The following is a 21588-nucleotide window of genomic DNA, read 5'->3' as shown; positions in this document are numbered from 1 at the left end:
AAAAAAGAAAATAGAGAAATCTGAGGAAGGCTTTGAGCAATCAAATAGGACAGAATGATGGGCCGTGGGACCACAGAGGACATCCTGAAGACCTTCAACTTGAAAGCTCAATGTTTGGGAGTTTTCTCCAAGGAGGAGAGGAAAATGCATTCCGGGCATCAGGAGCTGCATGCGCAGAGAGAGGGAAACTGAACCAGCCTGATCACGCTTGTAAATGACAAGGAGCTGGGTGTGGCTGTAGCCCGGGAAAGTGCCCAGGGAGGTAGAACTGGGACAAGTGCAGAATGCCTTGCATACCATGCTTGGGAGTTTAGCTTACAGGAAACCAAGATCATATCCTGGATCTGACCTGGTTAATTCTGTGGAAGATGCCTCGGGCAGCAACATGACTAATGGACTGAAGTCTTCCTTCCCAAAACCCCTACGAGGATGGTAGCACAGACACAGCAGGACTCATCAGAATTCTCCTGCCTTTGTCTTCACACTTCAGAATCTGGTTTTTCTTCCCAGCGGCATTGAAGAAGATCCTGGCTGCCCATCCCAATATCCATTTCCTGTCTCTTGCATAGTAATGGAGCTCCCAGCTTTAGCAGGGCACAAAGCTCCTTGGAATAAAAACCTTGTTTCCCAGACTGGCTCATAGCTAGAGCTAAGTTCCAACCATGAGATATAAGTGGAAGTGATGTGGGAGCTTTCTGGAAATCTTAAAAGACTGCTGGGACATGCCTTCACCCTCTTTCTTCCTTTGTCCCTTCCTGCTCTCTGTTAGAGAGAATGGTGGCATGACGGTTGGAACTTGAGCCATTGCCTTGGATCGACAAGACGATGGAGAAACAAAAAGCTTACCTGGGTCCCCAGTGATTGTGGAGATGCCCTTCCAGCCTTGACTTTTTACCTCTGAACTTTGTTTAAATGATAAATAACCTATCATACTTAAGTCACTATCATTTCCTTTCCCATCGCTTGCAGCTGAAGTCCTAGACGGAGAAAGGATGTGCGGTTTTTTGTTGGTGTTTTTATTTTGTAAACATCTCCTTTCAGTGTCACTGCCTTTGGAGAAGAACAGTTTACCCAGCGAACTGAAAGTTTAGAGGAGGACAGAGCCCTCCCCAGAAGCAGGCATGCCAGGTGCACCTGTTAAGGTGTACCAGCCCTAGCCTCCCACAGCACTCCCACATTCTCTGTCCAACTGGTTGGGTCTCTTTTGCTATATTTCATTGATTGCACAAGGGCCAACTTATTTGCCTTTGGGAGAAATGCTTAGGCAGGAATGGCTTGAGAATCGTGGTATCCTTTTATGTGTTCACTCCTTATTGAGCACCTGCTAAGGGCCTGAAACTGTGATAGCCGTGTTCAGAACAAGGAAGGGAATGGATCTGCTGTGTTCTGTGCAGATCAGACCACTCGAGGTACAGTGGATCCCATTGGGAGTAGAGTGTCACGTTCTGAGTGGGATATTGACAAACTTGAGTATATCCACAGGGAACATAGGATGGTAAAAGTCTTGGCCACACCCTAATCTCACATTTTAAAAAACTTGAGTCCTAAAGGTAGGGGAATTCGGAGTATGGCAGATGTCCTGTTTTGGCCTCATCGGAATCCTTCGCCTCCTGATTCTGGTAGCCGACTCTCCTGCTTTGTAGAGAAGCAGCTCCTTCCTCGTGATTCCAGTGGGCTCTCAGCTATAGCACTCTGGACAGACACATGACCTGAACCAGACAGCAAAAGCCTTTCCCTGGGGTTTTCGTCTTTCTCCCTTTGGACTGTGAGTTAAAGGATGTGTTTGCAGAGATGGTGGTACTCGTATCCCCAGCCACTGGAAGAACTTTAAATAATGATGCAAACACACACATAGAAGGCAAGCTGAGAAATGGAGAGATGGAGCACGTGGATCCAGACAACTGTGGGTATAGCTCTGTCCTCGCCATTCTGCGTCTGGCTTACAGGAGGCAATGAAGGTCGTTTTTTATTTACGTGGCTTGAACTGAGTTTTCGGTCACTTGCAGCAGACTTGAATGAAGCAAGCCATGATCCCATAAGTTAAAGTCAACCCTGTGAAAGAGGGATTAGTCCTCTGTATTGGTTCAAAAAGCCAAAACTGGACCCAAGGGCAGAAGTTTCAAGAAGGCAGACTTGTGCTCTATATAAGGAGTTCTTTCTAACAATTGGAATGTTACTAATATAATCAAAGACTAAGAGGTTTGGCCCATTGACAGGTCTGAAGATGTGGGGCTAAAACAGGTGACTTTGTGTTTTCTCTACTCGATGTGTGTATGAAAGGGAGAAGACCCTATTTCCTATATTCTATTGAAGAGATTTAATTAATTTGTCATTAGAGAAAATAGAGAAAGGAGAAGAAACGCACTCTAACTGATCGAAGACCTGGGTCTGAAATGACAACTTGAAGTCACTATTGCATTCATCTATCCATCCATTCAAATGAATCCACCCATCTGTCCAACCATCCGTGTGTCTGTCCATTCAAAACCGTATGCTGTCTTTTACTCTGTGCTGGACTTGTGCTAAACGTGGTGTCTATAAACACAGGAGAACTTGGGCCTCCTTTTCACCCTGAAGGAATATAGAGGTTTTCAGAGGGAGGCAGACAGGTAATCAAAACAATACCACAAATGGTTAGAGGTGCTGGGACAAAACTGTGTGACTCACTCAATGACACCATGAAGGAGGTAGCAGGAAGAGTAAGGATGGGATGTGCTAAAAATGGGTCCAGAGCAGAGGTGATAACTGGGCTAGATGGGAGGGAACTACTGGGCAGGCAAAAGGCAAATGGGAGGAAGTGATAGGTTGGATCAAAGAGCACCAGGACATGGACCACCATTGGCCTTTGGAGTTCGGCGGATGGTAGAGATTGCTAAAACCTGTGGTAAGACTGAGGTCAGGAGTTGAACAGAATCTATATGACTGGGTGAGGGACCAGGGTCCACTGTAATCAGGGGGGAAATATGACCTAAATTCAAGTTTTTTTAAAACTATGCTAGGGGCCGGCCCTGTGGCCGAGTGGTTAAGTTCGCACGCTCCACTGCGGCAGCCCAGTGTTTCACTGGTTCGGATCCTGGACGTGGACATGGCACCGCTCATCAGGCCACATTGAGGTTGCATCCCACATGCCACAACTAGAAGGACCTGCAACTAAGATATACAACTATGTACTGGGCAGATTTGGGGAGAAAAAGCAGAAAAAAAAAAAAAAGATTGGCCACAGTTGTTAGCTCAGGTGCCAATCTTTAAAAAATATATAAATTAATTAATTAATTTAAATAAATAAAACTATACTAACAGGAGTACAGAAGATAGATATGGAGAAGGCATGTTTTTAAGCTTATAATCAGATATGTTTGTTTTTCCCCAAATACATCTAATGTTTTAATGCCATGATGAGCTCCAGAAAGTTCAAAGCCCTGGAGTCAAAACATCTCAGCCAAGGTCCTTGCTGTCACTCCCTGGGTATGAGTCCTCAAACAGTCCATTAACGACTATGAGCCTCAGTTTCCTCATCTGTAAAATGAGGATAATAACCCACTGTGCAGGGTTGTTATGAGGATTGAATGAAATAAATTGTGTGAAAGCACCTTGTAAACTTCACAGCCACACAAATACACAGATTTGTTGTTATTTTATGATAAAAAACACTGTTATCAAGGTATTATTATAATCAAATAAAATTGCTAACAACGTCTATGAAGCACAAGCAGGGAATTTGGAGATGACAGGGGTTTTTTGAGGTGACAAGATGGACCAGACGGAGAGGGCTGCGTCTTGGAGTTCAAATAGACCCAGGCGACAGGGGTCATTGTTTTATAGGAAGGACTAGACATGTGAGCGCAATCCAGAAGGTCAGTAAAAGAGAGAAGGCAGAGGCAGGAGCAAGCACCACAAGCCACGGCAAACAAGGTTCAAGGTCCAGGTGCCCATCCAGGCAGCAGAAAGGGGTGATCAGCAGGCACCCAAGTAGGAGCTACAGGGCAGAGAACTGAGCCACGGCGGGAGGTGGTACGAGAGGAGTATGACAGCTGGTGATGAGAAGCCCCCTCCACAAAGACTTGGGTTTGTTTATTCAACAAATATATGTTTAGCACCAATTACGTTTAGGGTCTAAGAAAGCAAAGTTAAATTAGTTAAGGAGCTCACAATCCAATGAGGAAGATAGACACGCACGAGGTGACTGTAAGAGGACCTGTTGGGAGAAACAACAGAGAGAAACACGGTATTCTTGCAGCAGCAGGAGAGGCAGCTAATCCAGGCTAAGTAGTGTCAGGGATAATTCTGGAGGAGGCGATGGCTGAGTGGAGTCTTAAAGGATGAACTGGAGTTGGCCAAGTGAGCCAGATACATTGGAGGATGAGGGCATTCCAGGCAGCGGGAACAGCAGGAGCAATGGCAGGGACGCAAGAAGCAGGAAATATAAGCAGTCTCTGTTGCGTGCCGTAAATCAGGGACGAGGGTCAGGGAGGGGCGGCTGCAAGTGATGGGAGAGAAGGCTGGAGAGGTTGACAAGACAGCTCCCCGGGTCAGCCTAGGAAAACTCAGACCTCATCCTGAAGGCCATAGGGAGCCATGGAAAGATTAAGCAGGTAAGTGATAGGACAGGAAGAGCATTCTGAAAACCAAGTTGCTATGACTGAGGGGACAAAGCAAGGGACTTGGGCACAGAGGAGGTGGAGGACCAAGAATGCAGAGAGGAAGCTGCATTGGGGTTCTCCAGAGCAGCAGAACCTAAATATACATACATACATATAAACGTATATATAAAGAGATTTATCGTAAGGAATTGACTCACACGATTATGGAGGCAGAGAAGTCCCAAGACCTGCAGGTGACCAGCTGGAGACTCTGGAGAACCAACGGTGTTAGTTCCAGTCCAAGTCTGAGTCCAAAGACCAGAGAAGACCAATGTTCCAGCTAGAAGACAGACAAAGAGAGTGAATTCTCCCTTCCTCTAGCTTTTGGTTCTATTCAGTTCTTCAGTGGATTGCACGAGGCCCATCCATGTTAGGGAGGGCAAGCTCCTTTACTCAGTCTATCAATTTAATTGTGAAACTCATCCAAAAACGCCCTCACAGACACACCCAGAGTAATGTTGAACCAACTGTCTGGGCACCCCATGGCCCAATCACATTAACGCTTAAAATTAACCATCGCAGAAGCCCCACCAGGATCAATGTCTACAACAGAGCAGTTCCACCTGCCTGACGGATCCTGGTGCTGAGACTGAGTGAGGCCAAATGGGAAGAGGACCACAGCCTGGAGAAAGAGTGGGAAGGAGGCCAGAAGTGAGGAACAGAGCTATTAGAAATTACGATTAAAGTACAAATCTATATTTATTGACAGAGAAAGTTGTCCACTAAATATTGTCAAGTGAAAAAGGATTAAGATGCAGCATTTCACTACATGCGTGAAATGACTTCATTTAAAAATGTGTTGTATATGTGTGTGTGTGGGTGGATGTACACCCACCTAGAGAAAAGTCTAGAAGGATAAACACAAATATGTTAATTGCAGATTTTCTTTGAGTGTTGGAATGTCAGGTGACGATTACTTTCTTCCTTACAGCTTTCTGAATTATCTTTTTTATTTTCACAATTGGCACGCATTACCTTTATAGTCAGAAAAATCAACAAAGCTATTTCCGTCTTGAAAAAATAACTTTATAAAATGCAAATGAGAGTCTTATCAAGTCATCCTCTGCTTCCAGTCTTGGATGCTTCCTCATTGATCAAGCTTCTCGACACAGCCCACAGGGTCTTCCGTGAGGTGGCTATTGCTGTGGGAACATTGGCCACTGACCACCTCACAGTCCCTCTCCAGCAACACTGAGCCAGCACCTCCCTGGACATACCCTGCTATTCATCTTTGTGAGTCTCAGTCTCCTCTTTCCCTGTTAATTCTTGTCCCCTCTTCCTAATGAATGACTACTCTCCACAAGACTCAGTCCAAGTACCTCTCCTCCCAGAAGCCATTTCTTGATCTCCCCAAACTGAGTTTACTGCCCCCACTTCAGCCATCCATTTATGCCTGATGCGTATCTCCATCACAGCACCTCCGTATTGAATTCTGGTTGTCCATGGGATGTAAGTGTGTGTCTTTCTCCACCCCTGGCACATTGTGTCTCTTTCCTCTGTCTCTCTCCAGGGCTCTGGCCCACAGCCAGACTCAAATTTTGGAGCACAGAATTACCTGGGGAGCCTGCTAAATGTTCCTGGATTCCCACGCCCTACCCACAGTTCTGATTTATTAGGTCAGGAGTGGGGCCCAAGACTCTGCGTCTTAGCAAGTGTCCCAGGTGATCCTGATCCCACTTTGAAAAACCCTATCTTAGAAAATGTAGGATTCTTCATTTTTCTTGTCTACTAACTTCAACTGAGGGAGGTATGAATGGTGTTAACTACACCACTCTCCATTTCCAAGTCACATTTCCCGATCCTACAAACACAAATCCAGCTCATTGATTGAGACCCCACACGTGTTCTGGGATAGAGAGCGGCTTTTTGTGGTTTGCAGTATGTACTGTGGCTCAGTAACATCTCCCCAAGCCTTCAGTGTGCCTGACTCACGAGTGTGATGACTTTGTCTCATTACTTATGTAACAACAATAATTATCACCATCATCATGGCCAATAAATGCCCTTTATTAAGTCCCTACCAGGCACCTGACACTGTGCAAAATACCTTACTAGCATTATCTCATTTAATACTCACAGCAATCCCATGAGACAGATACTATTATTATCGCCACTATACCAGTGAGAAAACTGTGATTAGAGAGGTTATGCCCAAGGTCACAAACTTGCAGGTGGTGGAGCCATTTGAACCCAGACTGATCGAACTGAAAATCCCTTACTCTTCCCGCTAAGGCTCCTGATTTATTCTCCTCCCAAAGATTTCTATAATAATAATAACAACAATAATGATAGTACACTACATTATTCCTTACACCAAAATTAATTCCAGAAGGATCAAAGATTTAAAAGTTACAAGATGAAACTTAAACAGTATTAGAAGAACTTCTGGTGCCAGGCAAGATGGAAAAAGCCCACGACAGCCTACCTCTCTCTAATCCCTAATTACAACTAAAAATTATGTACAAGCTATGAAAAGCAACTGCTTGAGGATGCTGAAAAGTAAACAAAAGCAGACAGATAGAGAAGGGGAGTGAAAACTTGGAGCAGCAGCCCGTCCAGGGATAAGCTTCCCAGGCTTTCACCCTTTTCCCTCGTAGCTTTGACCTGAAGACAAGCCCCAGTCATGGAACTAGGTGGTGGCGGTGTGAACAGCTGAAATTCTAATAGGACCTCTGTTTCTCTGACCAGGATAATTGGGGAAAGAGGCCGCTGCAGTCCCGAAAGCATGTAAGGAATTCCTAGATTTTTTTCCTCGTGTTTCTTTGCCCTGAGGGTAGGTCCCAGTCATGGAGCTGTGCTATAGCAGCAAGAATACAGGCAGATAAGACTCTAAGCAAACCCCATTTTGCTGAGCAATGGATCAGGGAAGGATCCTCTGTGAGCTGGGTCACAGGGAAGAATCCTGGAGATGAGTGAGCCAGGAAAGGAATTTCCTAATTTTGTGTATGAAACAGCACAAAGCCCAGGCTTAACTCTGAGCTGTACACACTCGGAACAGACCCAAAGCAACATAGAAAAGGCTTTGAGAAATGAATTATGATTTAAACCACCACCCAAGTCTCAGATTAACCCATAAGTAGCACAAACAAATCCCTAAGTAGCACAAACAGATCCAAAGCTCCATAGCAACAGTTCGAAAATCAGACTAACATTGGAACAACCACGCACAGAAGGGAACACAGAATTTGCAATCTGAACCTAATGGAGCCTGCTGAAATGTAAATATCAACACTTTCCAGGGGATTTTAATACAACCCAGAGTCTTATAACATAGTATTTTCAATGCCCAGAATACAACCCAAAATTACTTGGCATACGCAAAAAAAGAAAAAGATGTCTAACTCTCAAGGGAAAAGACAATGAAAAGATACCAACTCCTAGATGATCCGGATATTGGAATTATCAGGCAAAGACATTAAAGCAGTTATCATAACCATGGTCTATGAGATAAAGGACAACATTCTTGAAATGAATGGAAAGGTAAATGTTCTCAGGAGAGAAATAGAAATTATAAAAAGAACCAAATAGAAATTTTAAAGCTGAAAAATATATTATCTGGTGTAAAAGATTCACTAGATGGACTTAATAGCAGAATGGAGATGACAGAGGTAAGAGTCAGTGACCTTGAAGATAGATGAATAGAAGTTATCCAATCTGAATAATAGGAGGACTAAATACTGAAAACAGTGAACAGAGCCATGGAGACCTGTGGGACAACATCAAAACGTTTAAAATCCATGTCACTGGAGGGGCTGGCCCCGTGGCCGAGTGGTTAAGTTCTCGCACTCCGCTGCAGGCGGCCCAGTGTTTCGTTGGTTCGAATCCTGGGTGCGGACATGGCACTGCTCGTCAGACCACGCTGAGGCAGCGTCCCACATGCCACAACTAGAAGAACCCACAACGAAGAACACACAACTGTGTACCAGGGGGGCTTTGGGGAGAAAAAGGAAAAAATAAAATCTTAAAAAAAAAAAAAATCCATGTCACTGGAGTCCCAAAAGAAGAGAGATTGATATATAAAAACATTTGAAGAAATAATGGCCACAATTTCCCAAATTAGGTGGAAGACATTAATTTACAGATTTAAGGAAATTAGTAAACTCCAAAGAAGGTAAACTCAAAGAAAATCATGCCCAGACACATAATAATAAAACTACTAAATGTCACAGAAAACGTATTGACAAATCTTGAAAGAACCCAGGGAGAAACAATACATTATTTCCAGGGGAACAACAATTCAAACGATTACTGATTCCTCATCATAAAAGATGGAGGCCAGAAGACAGTTGAACATTTTTAAAGTGATGAAAGAAAAGAACTATCACACAAAATTCTATCTCCAGTGAAAATATCTGCCAGGAATAAAAGTGAAATAAAGACATTCTCAAATGAAGGAAATCTGAGAGAATTTGTAACCAGCAGACAGGTTCTAAAACACACACCAAAGGAAATTCTTCAGGCCAAAGGAAAATTATACCAGAGGGAAACTTGGAACTTCAAGAATGAAAGATGAGGGGAAAAAATGGTAAAAAATTGGGTAAATAGAATACTATTTTTCACCTCTTAAGAGTTTTAAAATATATATGACTGTTGAAAGTAAGAATTATAGCATTGTCTGGTGGGGTTTTCAATGTATGTGGCTGTACTAAATATGATACCTATAACATAAGAAGTAAGGATAAAGGAATCTATATGATTGTAAGGTTTCTAGATTCTGAAGTAACAAAATATTAAAGGTAAGCAGACTGTAAAAGTTCAGGCATGTATGTTGTAATCCCTACAGCAAACAATTAATTAATTAAAATCCAAAGCAATATAGCCAAAAAACCAACTGATAAATTTAAATGAAATATGAAATATAGTTAAATAATCTGAAAGAAGGCAGGAAAGGGGGAACAGAGGAACAAAAATGTGAGAGGAACAACAGAAAATCAGTAATAATATGGTAGATCTAAATCTAAATTTATCAATAATTACATTAAATGTAAATGGTCTAAATGCACCAATTAAAATACAGAGGTCATCAGACTGGATTAAAAAAAAAAAAAAAAAGACCCAACTATATACTGTCTACAGGAAACCCACTTTAAATATAGAGACATAGGTAGATTGAAAGTAGAAGAATGGGGAAAGATATGCCTTGAAAATACCAATCAAAAGAAAGCTAACAAGGCTATATTAACATTAGACAGTGTAGACATCAGAAAAAGGAGTATTATCAGGTATAAAGAAGAATATTACATAGTACTGAAAAGGTCATTTAGTCGCTTCACCAAGAAGACGTCACAATACTAAAAGACATGTACTTAAAACAAATCTTTAAAATACATGAAGCAAAAAACTGTTAGAACTAAAAGGAGAAATAGATAAATCCACAATCAGACTTGGAGAGTTCAACCTTTCCCTCTCAGTGACTGATAAAACAAGTACACAAAAAATTTGTGAGGATATAGTAAACCTGAACAATACTCACAACCAACTTAATATAATTGACATTAATAGATTGTGCTACCCGACAAGAGCAGAATATACACTTGTTTTCAGTGCACATGGAACATTCACCAAAACAGACGACATTCTGGGCTATATAAACCTTAACAAATTTAAAGAATTGAGATCATACAAATTGTGAGGGATATTTTACTATTCTACCACCATTTTAGTATTTGCATAGAAAAAATACGGAAAATTTTCTTTTGACTTTCATAGGAGTGTGGTTTGGGATACTACATAAACTGTTGACCTTCTGCTATTTACTTCTGTATTTTAATTTTTTACAAGGTCCATGTGTTATTATGTAACCAGGAAATAGTACTTGGGTTTTTTTGACTGTTTGACATGTTTTTCCTCAGCTGTAACCAAAATCTCTCAGGTCTCCCTATGGCTGACACTTAACACACGAACTTTGGAACCCATACGATTCCAGCACTGTTAACACACGTCGCCTTTGACTCCTTGCATCTCGCCACCTCTCTTGGTTCTTGCCTCACTCTGGCAGCAGGTAGTCGTTACCATCTCCACATCAAGGAGCCAAGAAACCATGGTTCTCACTTTAGACTTTGTGTTTTTCTTCCATCGACTGACCTCTCCATTCCTGCTTTGCAAGGGAGGGATCTTAGTTATTTGAATTACAGAGGAACCAGGAATTGACTCCATTGTGAGTGGAAAGGACGCTAGACTCAATGTCGAAGATCCAGACTTACATCATCTCTGTCACCAGCTGTGTGACCTTGGGCAGTTTAATTTGTTCTCTGGGTCTCTGTTTCTCCATGTGTAAAACGGTTTACAGGGACCAAAAAATATACTTGCCAGTAGTGACACCTCCTCACCTTCTCCATCCACTAAGAAAAATTCTGTCTTTACTTCCTTGGGCTCTAACTTCTTCCTGGTCCGTCAACCCACCACCCCACCCCTGGCATGCTAAGGTCTCCATCAAGTCTTTTTCCCAGATCGATGTTATGTAGATCAAGGTAATATTTAGATTTATATTAAAAAGGACAGATTGCTACTGGACTGGAGGAAGGAGAGGACGAAAGAAAGGAGCAAGTGAAAGAGAGGAAACACACAAGAAGTGGTAGAAAATGTTTATTTAAAAAAAAAAAAAGACTATGCCAGCTCAGTTTGACGGATTGTAGTTGGGAGTTTGGGCTGGGAAAAGAGCAAAGCTGGATATGAGACAGATGAATGGATGATAGATAGATAGATGGATAGATGGAGGGAGGGATAGATAAATGGGTAGATGGGTGGAGGGATAGAGAGAGAGATAGGATAAATTGGAAGGGAAGAAAAAAAGAGAGAAGAGGAGAAAAGAGAAGATGAAAGAAGAGGACGGACTTACTCTATGTAATGAACATAATCTCTTTCAGGGCTTTCTGAGAGACAGAAATAGAAGTTCAAATTATCTCATGATGCCAGACTGATGTTTCTCAGCATGCGAGGGTGACTAGAAGAGGCTGTTGAGCACCCTCGCTTTATACGGGCCGCCGGGAATGACGCTCTTAGCTCTCACTGAGGTGCGGGAGATCCAATGAGATCACAGATACAAAATTATAATTGGTTTATTACTGTTTCCTTTGGATTTCCACTCGGATCTTAGTTCAGATCAGTTATCCAAAATCGTGAGCACCAAATAGCTTGGATAATAGGGAAATTGTAGAATTGTAAAGCCTTTGCTTAGGTCTTCAAGCAAGGTGCAGTGTCACCTTATACATCCTTCCAATCCGCCAGCACCAGTGCACTAGTTGATATGGTGCATCTCACTGTAGGGCCAACCTTTGTTTCTCCGCCTTTCTTACGAGACTGCGAGCATTTTGAGTGAGGGGTCCTGCCCACTCGTTGCTGTATTCCCCCATCTGGCAGAGAATCTGAATCATGGTAGGCAAATAAATGTGGGATAATATTAGGAGGCATTAACAGATTCTCTCTCACGCTCGCTTGCTCTCTTTCTCTCTCTCTCTCCCCCTCTCACTCTCACACACACACACACACACAGGCATCTGAACCCCATGGTTCTTCCCCCAGCCTAGACAGCCAAGACATTCCAACTTCACTCCTTCAGAAAAGGGACAGCAAGCAAAACAGAAGTAAATTAGTTGACTCTTAGCTTTTGATCTTCAAAAGCTGAGTTCCTGGCATAAACAATAGATCTGGGTAAATACTCAGTGGGCTAATTCTTCCCCTACTCCCACCCCAGCTCCTGACCCAGAGGAAGTAAAAGTTACCTGCTCTAGAGGAGAGAGTTGGAGAGTACCGCAAGACACTTAGGTGATGGCGCGTGTCCCTGATGATGGCCCTCATCCTGCCCTCCTCCCCTTGGGCTAAGACCAAAAGTGAGGGGCTATGGTTGAGTTAGGGATATGAGATATACCCAGGTTGGTTTGTTAAATCCTAGAGTGGAGGAGCCCTGGCCTCACACAAGGTGGTACCTGAGGAGATGGGGACGATGTCTTCTCTGCGCATGCCCATACCCAGCAGGATAGGAGAGAGCAGCTTCAGAATGAAAACAACATATGACAAGGCTAGACCAAGAGGGCCTGAGATAGCCCTATGGAATTCTCCCAGATCCTCAGAGAAGCTCAGGAGAGCCGCCAATGTCCCTCACATTTACAGGGGGACATAGAAGCTGATTGAAAGAAAGCAAGCCAGCAGTTCTGCAGATGTCTCAAGGATGCCAGTATTTACCAAATGTTGGAAAACCAGATGGATGACATATTTCAACAGCAGGCAGGGTGGGAAGAAGTGCTCTGAAAGCCATGTGGCTCCTCCATCTCCGTCTCACACTGACATACAGACACATACACACACGCACACACCCCTTCCAATGGCGTGACTTACATACAACCATTAAAAAAAAAGGAGGAGGGGGGAATCCCTGAGCCAGCTGAGAAAACCTAGAATTAACAGATTTCTGCCACCAGGAGGAATGAGGGCCCAAGAGAGAATTTAATTGAAGTTCTAGAAAAATAAAGCCACTTTTGTTTTGCAGATCTGAATTTTGAGCCCCAAAATTCATATTCACTACAAAGGTTTGTTAATTGAATGAATAAGCGAATTGTGCTGGGGGACAGAAATTCTGCTGCAACAACTCTTGACAGAGCAGTCTTGGCTGCTTTCCAAGGAAGACGGTAATTACTAAAAAGAGTATCTGCTTTCTGGTCCTTGCTTGGAGCTTATTATCTGTGGTTCCTTGAGTAGTTTGCAAGGCTCTTTGGGACTCAGTTTTCTTATCTGTAAAATGGGAATAATGATACTTGCCCTGCTCTCCTTACAATGTTATCGTGAGAACCAAATGAGATAACGCACAGGAAGGATTAGAATAAGGAGATGTGGATGGCTCCCGTCGTGTGGTAGGAGAAGCAAGAGAAAAGCAAGTGAACTCAAGGATCACAGCTCTGTGGCACCCCTCTTCTCAAGAAAATTGTTTTTCTAGACCTGGCGAGGAACAGTGACTAAATTTCCCCCAGAACCACGTCAGTGCTGAGTGAAGGCTGTCAGGAATTGCACTGTGCATATTATCAGAGCACACTTCTTCAGGACAAAATTCTCAGGGCAAGAAACAGGTTTATTTTCATTGTGAAATAGTCTACCTGCTTTGCAACAGCAGATGAAGCGCAGGGTGACTCTTCCCGTAAAACACGTCCTGCGCTTAGCACTGCTATTATGGGGTGGATAGACTTGGTGGAGAATCAATTAAAACTCTGACACATTAGATGGACCTCAGAGACCTGTTTCACAGGTTTCCCCAGAGGAAAATAATGATGTTGCATCATTCTTTGGAAGCAGTCGAGGCAAGATTTCTGAGACAAGTTCTGGGGTTTACAAGACAGATTTTAGCTTTTCTAAATCATTTTGAACTGCTATTTAAAGGATTACAGCACTCAATTGTCCATTAGTCCAACGGCATCATGGTGGAGCAAGAGGGACTGTCGTCATGCGGGCATCCTCCGGAAAACTGTAAGTTCCCTTTAAAAAAGCATTTAAAGAAGTGGTGAAAATATCGTAGCATTTGTATTTATGCCCATTTTGGAGTGGAAGCAAACGTTAAGCAAGTAAAATCAGAAGGATATTAAAACTGAATTTCCTTTCTATTTTTATAATAGGGCTCTCCCTCCAAAAGGGTCATTTAGGACCCCTGTTGTAACAGAAGTTCTAGAATTTCAAGAAGAGCCTCACAGAAAAGGAACGAGAGGGTTAAGAGTGGAATGTGAATAATGTTTGTGGTTGCACTGCTGAAACTATGTGAAACTATGCTTCTACGACGGCAAGTAGGAATGTTAACGATAAGAACAATGTGTTTTTCTGGCTAATTCAGACATCTGTGTAAACCATCTTCAGCCTCAGTGCCCAAATAACTTCTGTGCTTCAACCTGAATAAATAGAAGAGATTTTTAAGGTTCAGGCAGTATATCTTCAGAAGCGTCACCTCCAAACGAGCTTCAGCAGAGATAAAGAACTGAACGAGACCCAAGCAAGCCAAGTGTCAGCCATGATCACGGTGGAGGGACAGGTTATGGCCCGCCGGCGCAGTAGGAGTGTCAGGAAACGTTCTGGGGGAGACTCAGCTCACCCTCGATTCTGCAGGCTAATTCCAAAGCAAAGAACTAGAGAGAAAAGATAACATGAGGGTGGAGTGGAAATTTCATGCTTTCAAGACATTTCACCGGGAGGGAGAGAAAGACAGGAAGAAAAGGAAATCCAGAATGTAGGGACAAGACCAGGCCTGCCCACTGACATGTTCAGCTTTGGTGCAGAGCAGAATGTTCTCAGAGGAAATGCTCTCACGGTGCAGGAATCTGTTCAGTTAGCGTAGTCAAAATGTTTGACAATTCTGTTCACGAAGTCAACCCACAACATCTCTTTAAGTGTGAGGAGGTGAGAAGGAGGTTGGGGCATCCCCTTTAACCAACTGTACTACTCACTGTAGTTTTTCATAAAGACCCTTGGTTCTTTTCTTATTTAAGTTGCTATCTAAATCCTTAAGTCCCTCCATTGCTTGGAAAAAATACCTTCTTTGCAGAATAATACGTCCTTGTGTGCATTAACACTTCCTTAATCTCTGTAGAAGAGAGGTCTCTCAGAGCTACTGAGGGGAGCTCAGAATGCACTGGGGTCTTGGGGTCCTGCCAGGGCCCTTGGGGCTGCGGGCATAGGGGGTGTCCTGCATTCTGCCTCTCCCTCCACTCTATCCCTTCACATGCCTGCTCCTCCCACACCGAGCTGTCACCTGTGAGTCCATTTGAAAAAAGAAAAACATTTCATCGCTTAATGCAAACCAAAAAAATTGGATATCATTAAATTTTCAATCTTTTCATTTGACAAAGAGGGAAATTTAACTTCCCAGAGAACTATAATGTTAGTTAAAGGCAAACCAGCAATTGAAGCCAGATCTGTGGATAACTAGTTCTACCATACCAGTCTCCTTTCCCTTTGACCAAAGTTGTCAGTGGGGCCTTCATCACCTCACCCACCCCTAGCTCCACTCAGCTCCTCACTCATATTCAAAGCTTTACCACATACACCATATTTTCCTCAAGGATAAAACTGTATATGGGGCCCGGCCTGGTGGCAAAGCAGTTCGCTGTGCACGTTCCACTTCGGCGGCCTGGGGTTCGCAGGTTCGGATCCCGGGTGTGGACATGGCACCGCTTGGCAAGCCATGCTGTGGTAGGCATCCCACGTATAAAGTAGAGGAAGATGGGCATGGATGTTAGCTCAGGGCCAGTCTTCCTCAACAAAAAGAGGAGGATTGGTGGCAGATGTTAGCTCAGGGCTAATCTTCCTCAAAAAAAAAAAAAAACTGTATATAATCCCTCTATAGTCCGTCCAAGTCTACAAACATTTATTGAGCACCTTCTCTGTGCAGACCTGTACCAGGTACTGGAAATTCACAGATGAATGAGACACAGTGCCTGCCCTCAGAAATGTGTGCAGCCCATTATAATTAAAGGCATCTTGTAATTGTACTACGACAGAAATTGTGTTGAATATATTGTATTATTGAAAGACAAGAGAGAGGGGAGGAGAACCATTTGGTAGTTCCTCAAAACATTAAACAGAATTACCATATGACCCAGCAATCCCACTTCTAGGTATACACACAAAAGAATTAAACATAGGGACTCAGACAAATAGACACACGTGCATGCACTGTTCACAATAGCCAGAAGAAAGAAACAATCCAGATGTCTATCAACAGACAAATGGATAAACAAATTGTGGCATATCCATCCAATGGAATATTATCCAGCCATCAAAAGGCATGAATTTCTAATACTGCCTTCACATGGCTGAACCCCCAAAATATTGTATTACGTAAAAAAAGCTAGACACAGAAGGTCACATATTGTATGATTCCGTTTATATGGAATATCCAGAATAGATAAATGCGTAGAGAATAAAAGCAGATTCGTGGTTGCCAGGGGCCGGGGGAGGGGCAGGGAGAAGTGACTGCTTAGTGGGTATATGGCTTCTTTTCGAGAGGATGAAAATGTTCTGAAACTAGATAGCAGTGCGAGTTGCAGAACATTGTAAATGTACTAAATGCCACCAGATTGTTCAGTTTAAAATGGTTAATTTCATGTCATGTGAATTTCACCTCAATTAAAGAAAGAGAGAAAAGGAAAGAGGATGTGGAGGGCTCTGAAGAGCGAGGAAGGCAAGCGTAGAGGATCAACTCAGGATCGGCTCCTGCATGCCTGGAATGCCTCTGGACTTCATCCTCGGACTAGTGGGACAGGAAGGATTTTTAAGCGGAAGGATGACTTGGTCAGGTCTCTGTTTTAGACTGGACATTTTGAGTGGAGGGCTGACAACAGCAGGGAGGGTCTGGACCCGTGGAAACTGGACACGTGGAGTCTGCTGGCCTGATGAGAGACCGTAAAGAATGTACCAGGATATAAAACACCTGCCTGATCACATTTCAGTCATTATCGTACTCATCTTCCACCAAACTCGAACTCAGAAATATAACTGGGATGAAAAAATATTAGCCACAACTCTTTTAAAATCCATTTTTAAAATGGTTTAAGCCCATATTTTTTGCACATCCTACCAGCTTTGGCATGAACAGTTTTTATGGTAAAATTAACCTGCTTCCTTTTTCTCTGAAGATTAGTCATAAAGACTTGTCTTTGGGCAAATCCTTCACTGAGGAAGGAAGACTTGTTTTAATGAGAGCAAATTGCAGTCCAAAAATAGGTTTAAAAAGGAGATATGATCCAAAATTAATAGACTTATTTTCTCATCTCAACTTTGGCCGCTTTAGCGTGTCAAGAAATACTGCACACTGTAAATTTTTTTGAGTTGCCAATGGGATGGCTTCGTACAGAGAATAAATATTTGAACGGAACCAGAACAAAAATCTGATCTGTTCCAGATTCATCTAAGTACTAAATTCGATGTAACCTATTGGAACGACACAGAATCTATCAAAGCAAACTTTCAAGGGAATTCAAAACACCTCTGTCTTATAGCCAGTGTGTCTGCCAGTCATATTCCCTTTGTTCTTCTAGAGTGACCAGCTTTTCTGAGGGAAACCCCAGGGCAGAGGGGTTTCCCAGCCTTGGGACTTTCAGTGCTAAAACCAGAACATTTGGGCACCCGGCTTTCACCTCCACCAAAACCTCTTCCAAAATTCCCTCTTCGATGCAGGATCAGTTTCATTTGGAAAGTGAAAAAATAATAGCAGCAGTGAAGGGAAGAGAGAAAAGATTGGGTATCATTTGTCATCCGTAATGTGGAAAGAAATACATGCAAAGAGCAAGAATGCCTTTCTCTTTAGTTCTCAGGCTCACAACTTTTAAACCCGTGTGCCATGTCAATGATGTGGCTTTCAGGCAGGCTGCAAAGGAATGTTTTTTACCTTCCAAATCACTCACTCACTCAATGAGTGATGCCTACGGAGGTCCTACCGTGGGCCAGGCTCAGGATCAAGTGTTAGGATCCGGAGATGAAGATGCGCTAGCCTGGTCTTGGGAGATGCTCACAGGCTAGAGGTCAAGCAGAGGAGATGCATTGGGTGACAACAAAGTCTAACACAACATAATTAATAATTAGAACTCCCAGCTTCCGAGAGGCAGACATTTATACGCATTACCTGTCGTTGTCACAACTACACCTCAAAGTAGGTATTATCTCCACTTTTTTTTTTTTTTTTTTTTTTGCTGAGGAAGATTCACCCTGAGCTAACATCCATGCCAATCTTCCTTCTTTTCTTTCTTTTTTTAAGTATGTGGGCCACCAGCACAGCATAGCTGCTAACAGAGCGGTGTAGGTCCAAGCCTGAGAACTGAACCAGGGCCACCGAAGCAAAGCACGCTGAACTTACCACTAGGCCACAGGGGCTGGCCCTTATTATCCACATTTCTTTTTTTTTTTTAAGATTTTATTTTTCCTTTTTCTCCCCAAAGCCCCCCGGTACACAGTTGTGTAATTTTAGTTGTGGGTCCTTCTGGTTGTGGCATGTGGGACGCCGTCTCAGCATGGCTTGATGAGCGGTGCCATGTCTGCGCCCAGGATCCGAACCAGCGAAACCTTGGGCCACCGAAGTGGAGGGCACGAACTTAACCACTCAGCTACGGGGCCAGCCCCATTATCCACATTTTTAAAGATAAAAAAAAAAAAAACAAAATAAAAACTGAAGTTCAAAGAAGTGGGACTTGCCCCAGGTCGCCCAGCCTGCAGTGGCAGAGGCAGGCTAAAGCCAGATTTCGAGCAAGGGCTGCTTGATTCCAAAGGCACTGCTGTTCAGCTCCTCCCAGGCTGGACTCTGTCGGCGTGATCAGGGTGAAGATCAAGTCTTTCACATTTCTGACCTTCATCCAGCTTGTTTTAGCCTTTCATCAGAGCGCGGCTATTTCTACACTCTGACTTGAGAGCAAAATTGCCAGGTTTTAAACATTCATGCTAATGGCAGGGGTGGGAGCGGGAAACAGCTAGATATTTACATTTAACTAGCAGACAAATGGAAACTGCCGTTAGAGGCTGCATCAAGATGGCATACAGAAAAGAAAACACAGGGCTCTGTGACATTGACATTGGATCTGGCAATGATTTTCTTGGCTAAGACAGCAAAGGCACAGGCAACAAAAGAAAAAGAAAGACAAATCGGACATCATCGAATTGAAAAACTTTTGTGCACCAAAGGACACTATCAACAGAGTGAAAAGGCAACCAACACAATGGGAGAAAATATTTGCAAACTACTTATCTGATACGGCATTAATATCCAGAATATATAAAGAACTACTAAAAGTCAATGACAAAAATGGGCAAAGTACTAGCATAGACATTTCTCCAAAGAAGATATACAAATGGCCAATAAGCACATGAAAGATGCTCAGCATCCCTAATCATTAGGGAAATGCAAATCAACACCACAACGGGATACCACTTCACATCCATCAGGATGGCTATCATTAAAGAGAAAATACAGAACATAAGTATTGGCAAGGATGTGGAGAAATTGGAACCCTCATGCACTGCTGGTGACTATAAAATGGTGCAGCTGCGATAGGAAACAGTATGGTGGTTCCTCAAAAAATTGAAAATAGAATTACCATATGATCCAGCATTTCCACTTCTGGTTACCTACCCAAAAGAACTGAAAGGAGAAACATGAAGAGATATTTGCACACCCATGTTCATAGCAGGATTAATCACGATAGCCCAAGAGTGGAGGCAACCCAAGTGTCCCTTGATGGATGAATGGACAAACAAAATGTGGTATATACATACAATGGAATATTATTCAGCCTTAAAGAAGAAGGAAATTCTGACACATGCTGCAACATCGATGAAACTTGAAGATATTATGCTAAGTGAAATCAGCCAGTCACAAAGGGATAAATGCTGCATAAATCCACTCCTATGAGGTACTTAGGGTAGTCAAATTCGTAGAGACGAAAAGTAGAAGGGTGGTTGGGAGGGGTGGGGGAGGGGAAAATGGGGCGTTAGTGTTTAACGGGTACACAGTTTCAGTCTGGGACGGTGGAAATGCTCTGGAGCTTCATAGTGGTGATCATTGTGCAACAATATGAATGTGCTAAATGCCGCTGAACTATACACCTAAAAATGGTTAAAATAGTAAATTTCATGTTATGGATATTTCACCACAATTTTAAAAATGGCGTAAGAGCACATGCATCTACTGACCTCAAATTCCACCCAAAATTCCATTTAATGACAGGAAAACATGCCTTTAAAAAAATCCATTAGATGGGGAGTTATTGTTTAATAGGTAACAGAGCTCCAGTTTTGAAAGATGACAAGAGTCCTGGAGATGGATGGTGATGAGAGTTGCCCGACAATGTAAACGTCCTTAACAGCCCTGAAATATACACTTAAAATGATTAAGATGGCAAATTTTATGTTACGTGTGTTTCACCACAATTAAACATAAAAATAGAAAATCCATTAGAACACTGGAAAGCAAGAATGGGTGCTACCAACCCACCAGAAAATGTGAGGAATTGCTGCATGACAGAAAGCAGATGGCACTGGGCTGAAGGAGAAACAGAGAGAAACCTTGAAATACTTGCAAGAATCCCTGCTGTGAGAAAAGGGTCAAGGAAGAGAAAAAGTGACAGTCCAGGAAATTAACTGGTGTGCTCTATAGTGGTTTTCAATCTTGAGTGGGCATCAGTGTCACCTGGAGAGCGGGTTCAAGCACAGATTGTCATGCCCCACTCCGGAGCTTCTGACTCAATTGCTCTGGGGTGGGGCCTGAGAATTTGCATTTCTATAGGTCCGCCGGTGATGCTGATGCTGCTGATTCTGAGACCACGATTTGAGAACCACTTTGAGAAGCAGCTGGACTTCTGGGCCCCTCCACCTCCTTCACCTGTAAAGAGAGACAGACAGCAGCATCTCTCCTAGATGGAACCACTGAGTGTAGATCCTGAGGCCCCAGATTCCTAGAAAACTCTCGGAGTGGGGGATGAGGAGTCTCCACACCGGAGCACGTCCTCCAGCGCGCAGCCCGTCTCCCCAGCAAGGATGGGAGGCGGTGCTGGGACCATATCTACAACCGTCATAGGTTTCCCAGACATTTCTAAAGTCAAAGAGGAGTGAGAAGCCAAGAATTGCCAAATATTTCAGGAAAACCAACCCCAGGGAAGAAGAGCACCAATGTCAAGAAAGAGAATTAATTCACAAGGAAGCAGAATGAATCAAACAAAAAGATGCTAAAATATGGATAACCAATACTCTCAGAATCCAGAGATACACATATACACACATGAAGAAGAAGATGGGGAGGAGGAGGAGGAGAAAAAGAAAAGGGGAGAAAAGGCTGTCATAAACACACACACACAGATTTGAATATTTTTAGGCATAATACATATATAGAAAAGTGCGCCAATATGAACAGCACAGCTCAGTGAATTTTTACATTTGTAAACACCTTTGAAATCACCACCCAGATCAAAATAAAGAATATATCCAGCCCTCC

At 43.0% G+C, this 21588-nt stretch overlaps 1 protein-coding gene across 2 annotated transcripts in view; it reads left to right on the top strand.

The window, feature by feature from the left end:
• Positions 1-13796: 13796 nt before the first annotated feature.
• The window catches only part of PTPN3 (protein tyrosine phosphatase non-receptor type 3), a 141496-nt gene continuing 133704 nt past the window's right edge, over positions 13797-21588 (top strand). The window contains exon 1 of one of the 2 annotated variants that reach the window (XM_014735953.3): positions 13797-14093. In XM_014735953.3, the coding sequence (XP_014591439.3) occupies positions 14045-14093 (49 nt within the window). In that variant the 5' untranslated portion in view covers positions 13797-14044. The remainder of the gene's footprint in view (positions 14094-21588) is intronic. The other variant, XM_070251281.1, reaches the window with a different exon arrangement.

Source organism: Equus caballus, chromosome 25, assembly GCF_041296265.1.
Source record: "Equus caballus isolate H_3958 breed thoroughbred chromosome 25, TB-T2T, whole genome shotgun sequence".
NCBI lineage: Eukaryota > Metazoa > Chordata > Mammalia > Perissodactyla > Equidae > Equus > Equus caballus.
This window is presented reverse-complemented; position numbering and strand designations above follow the sequence as displayed.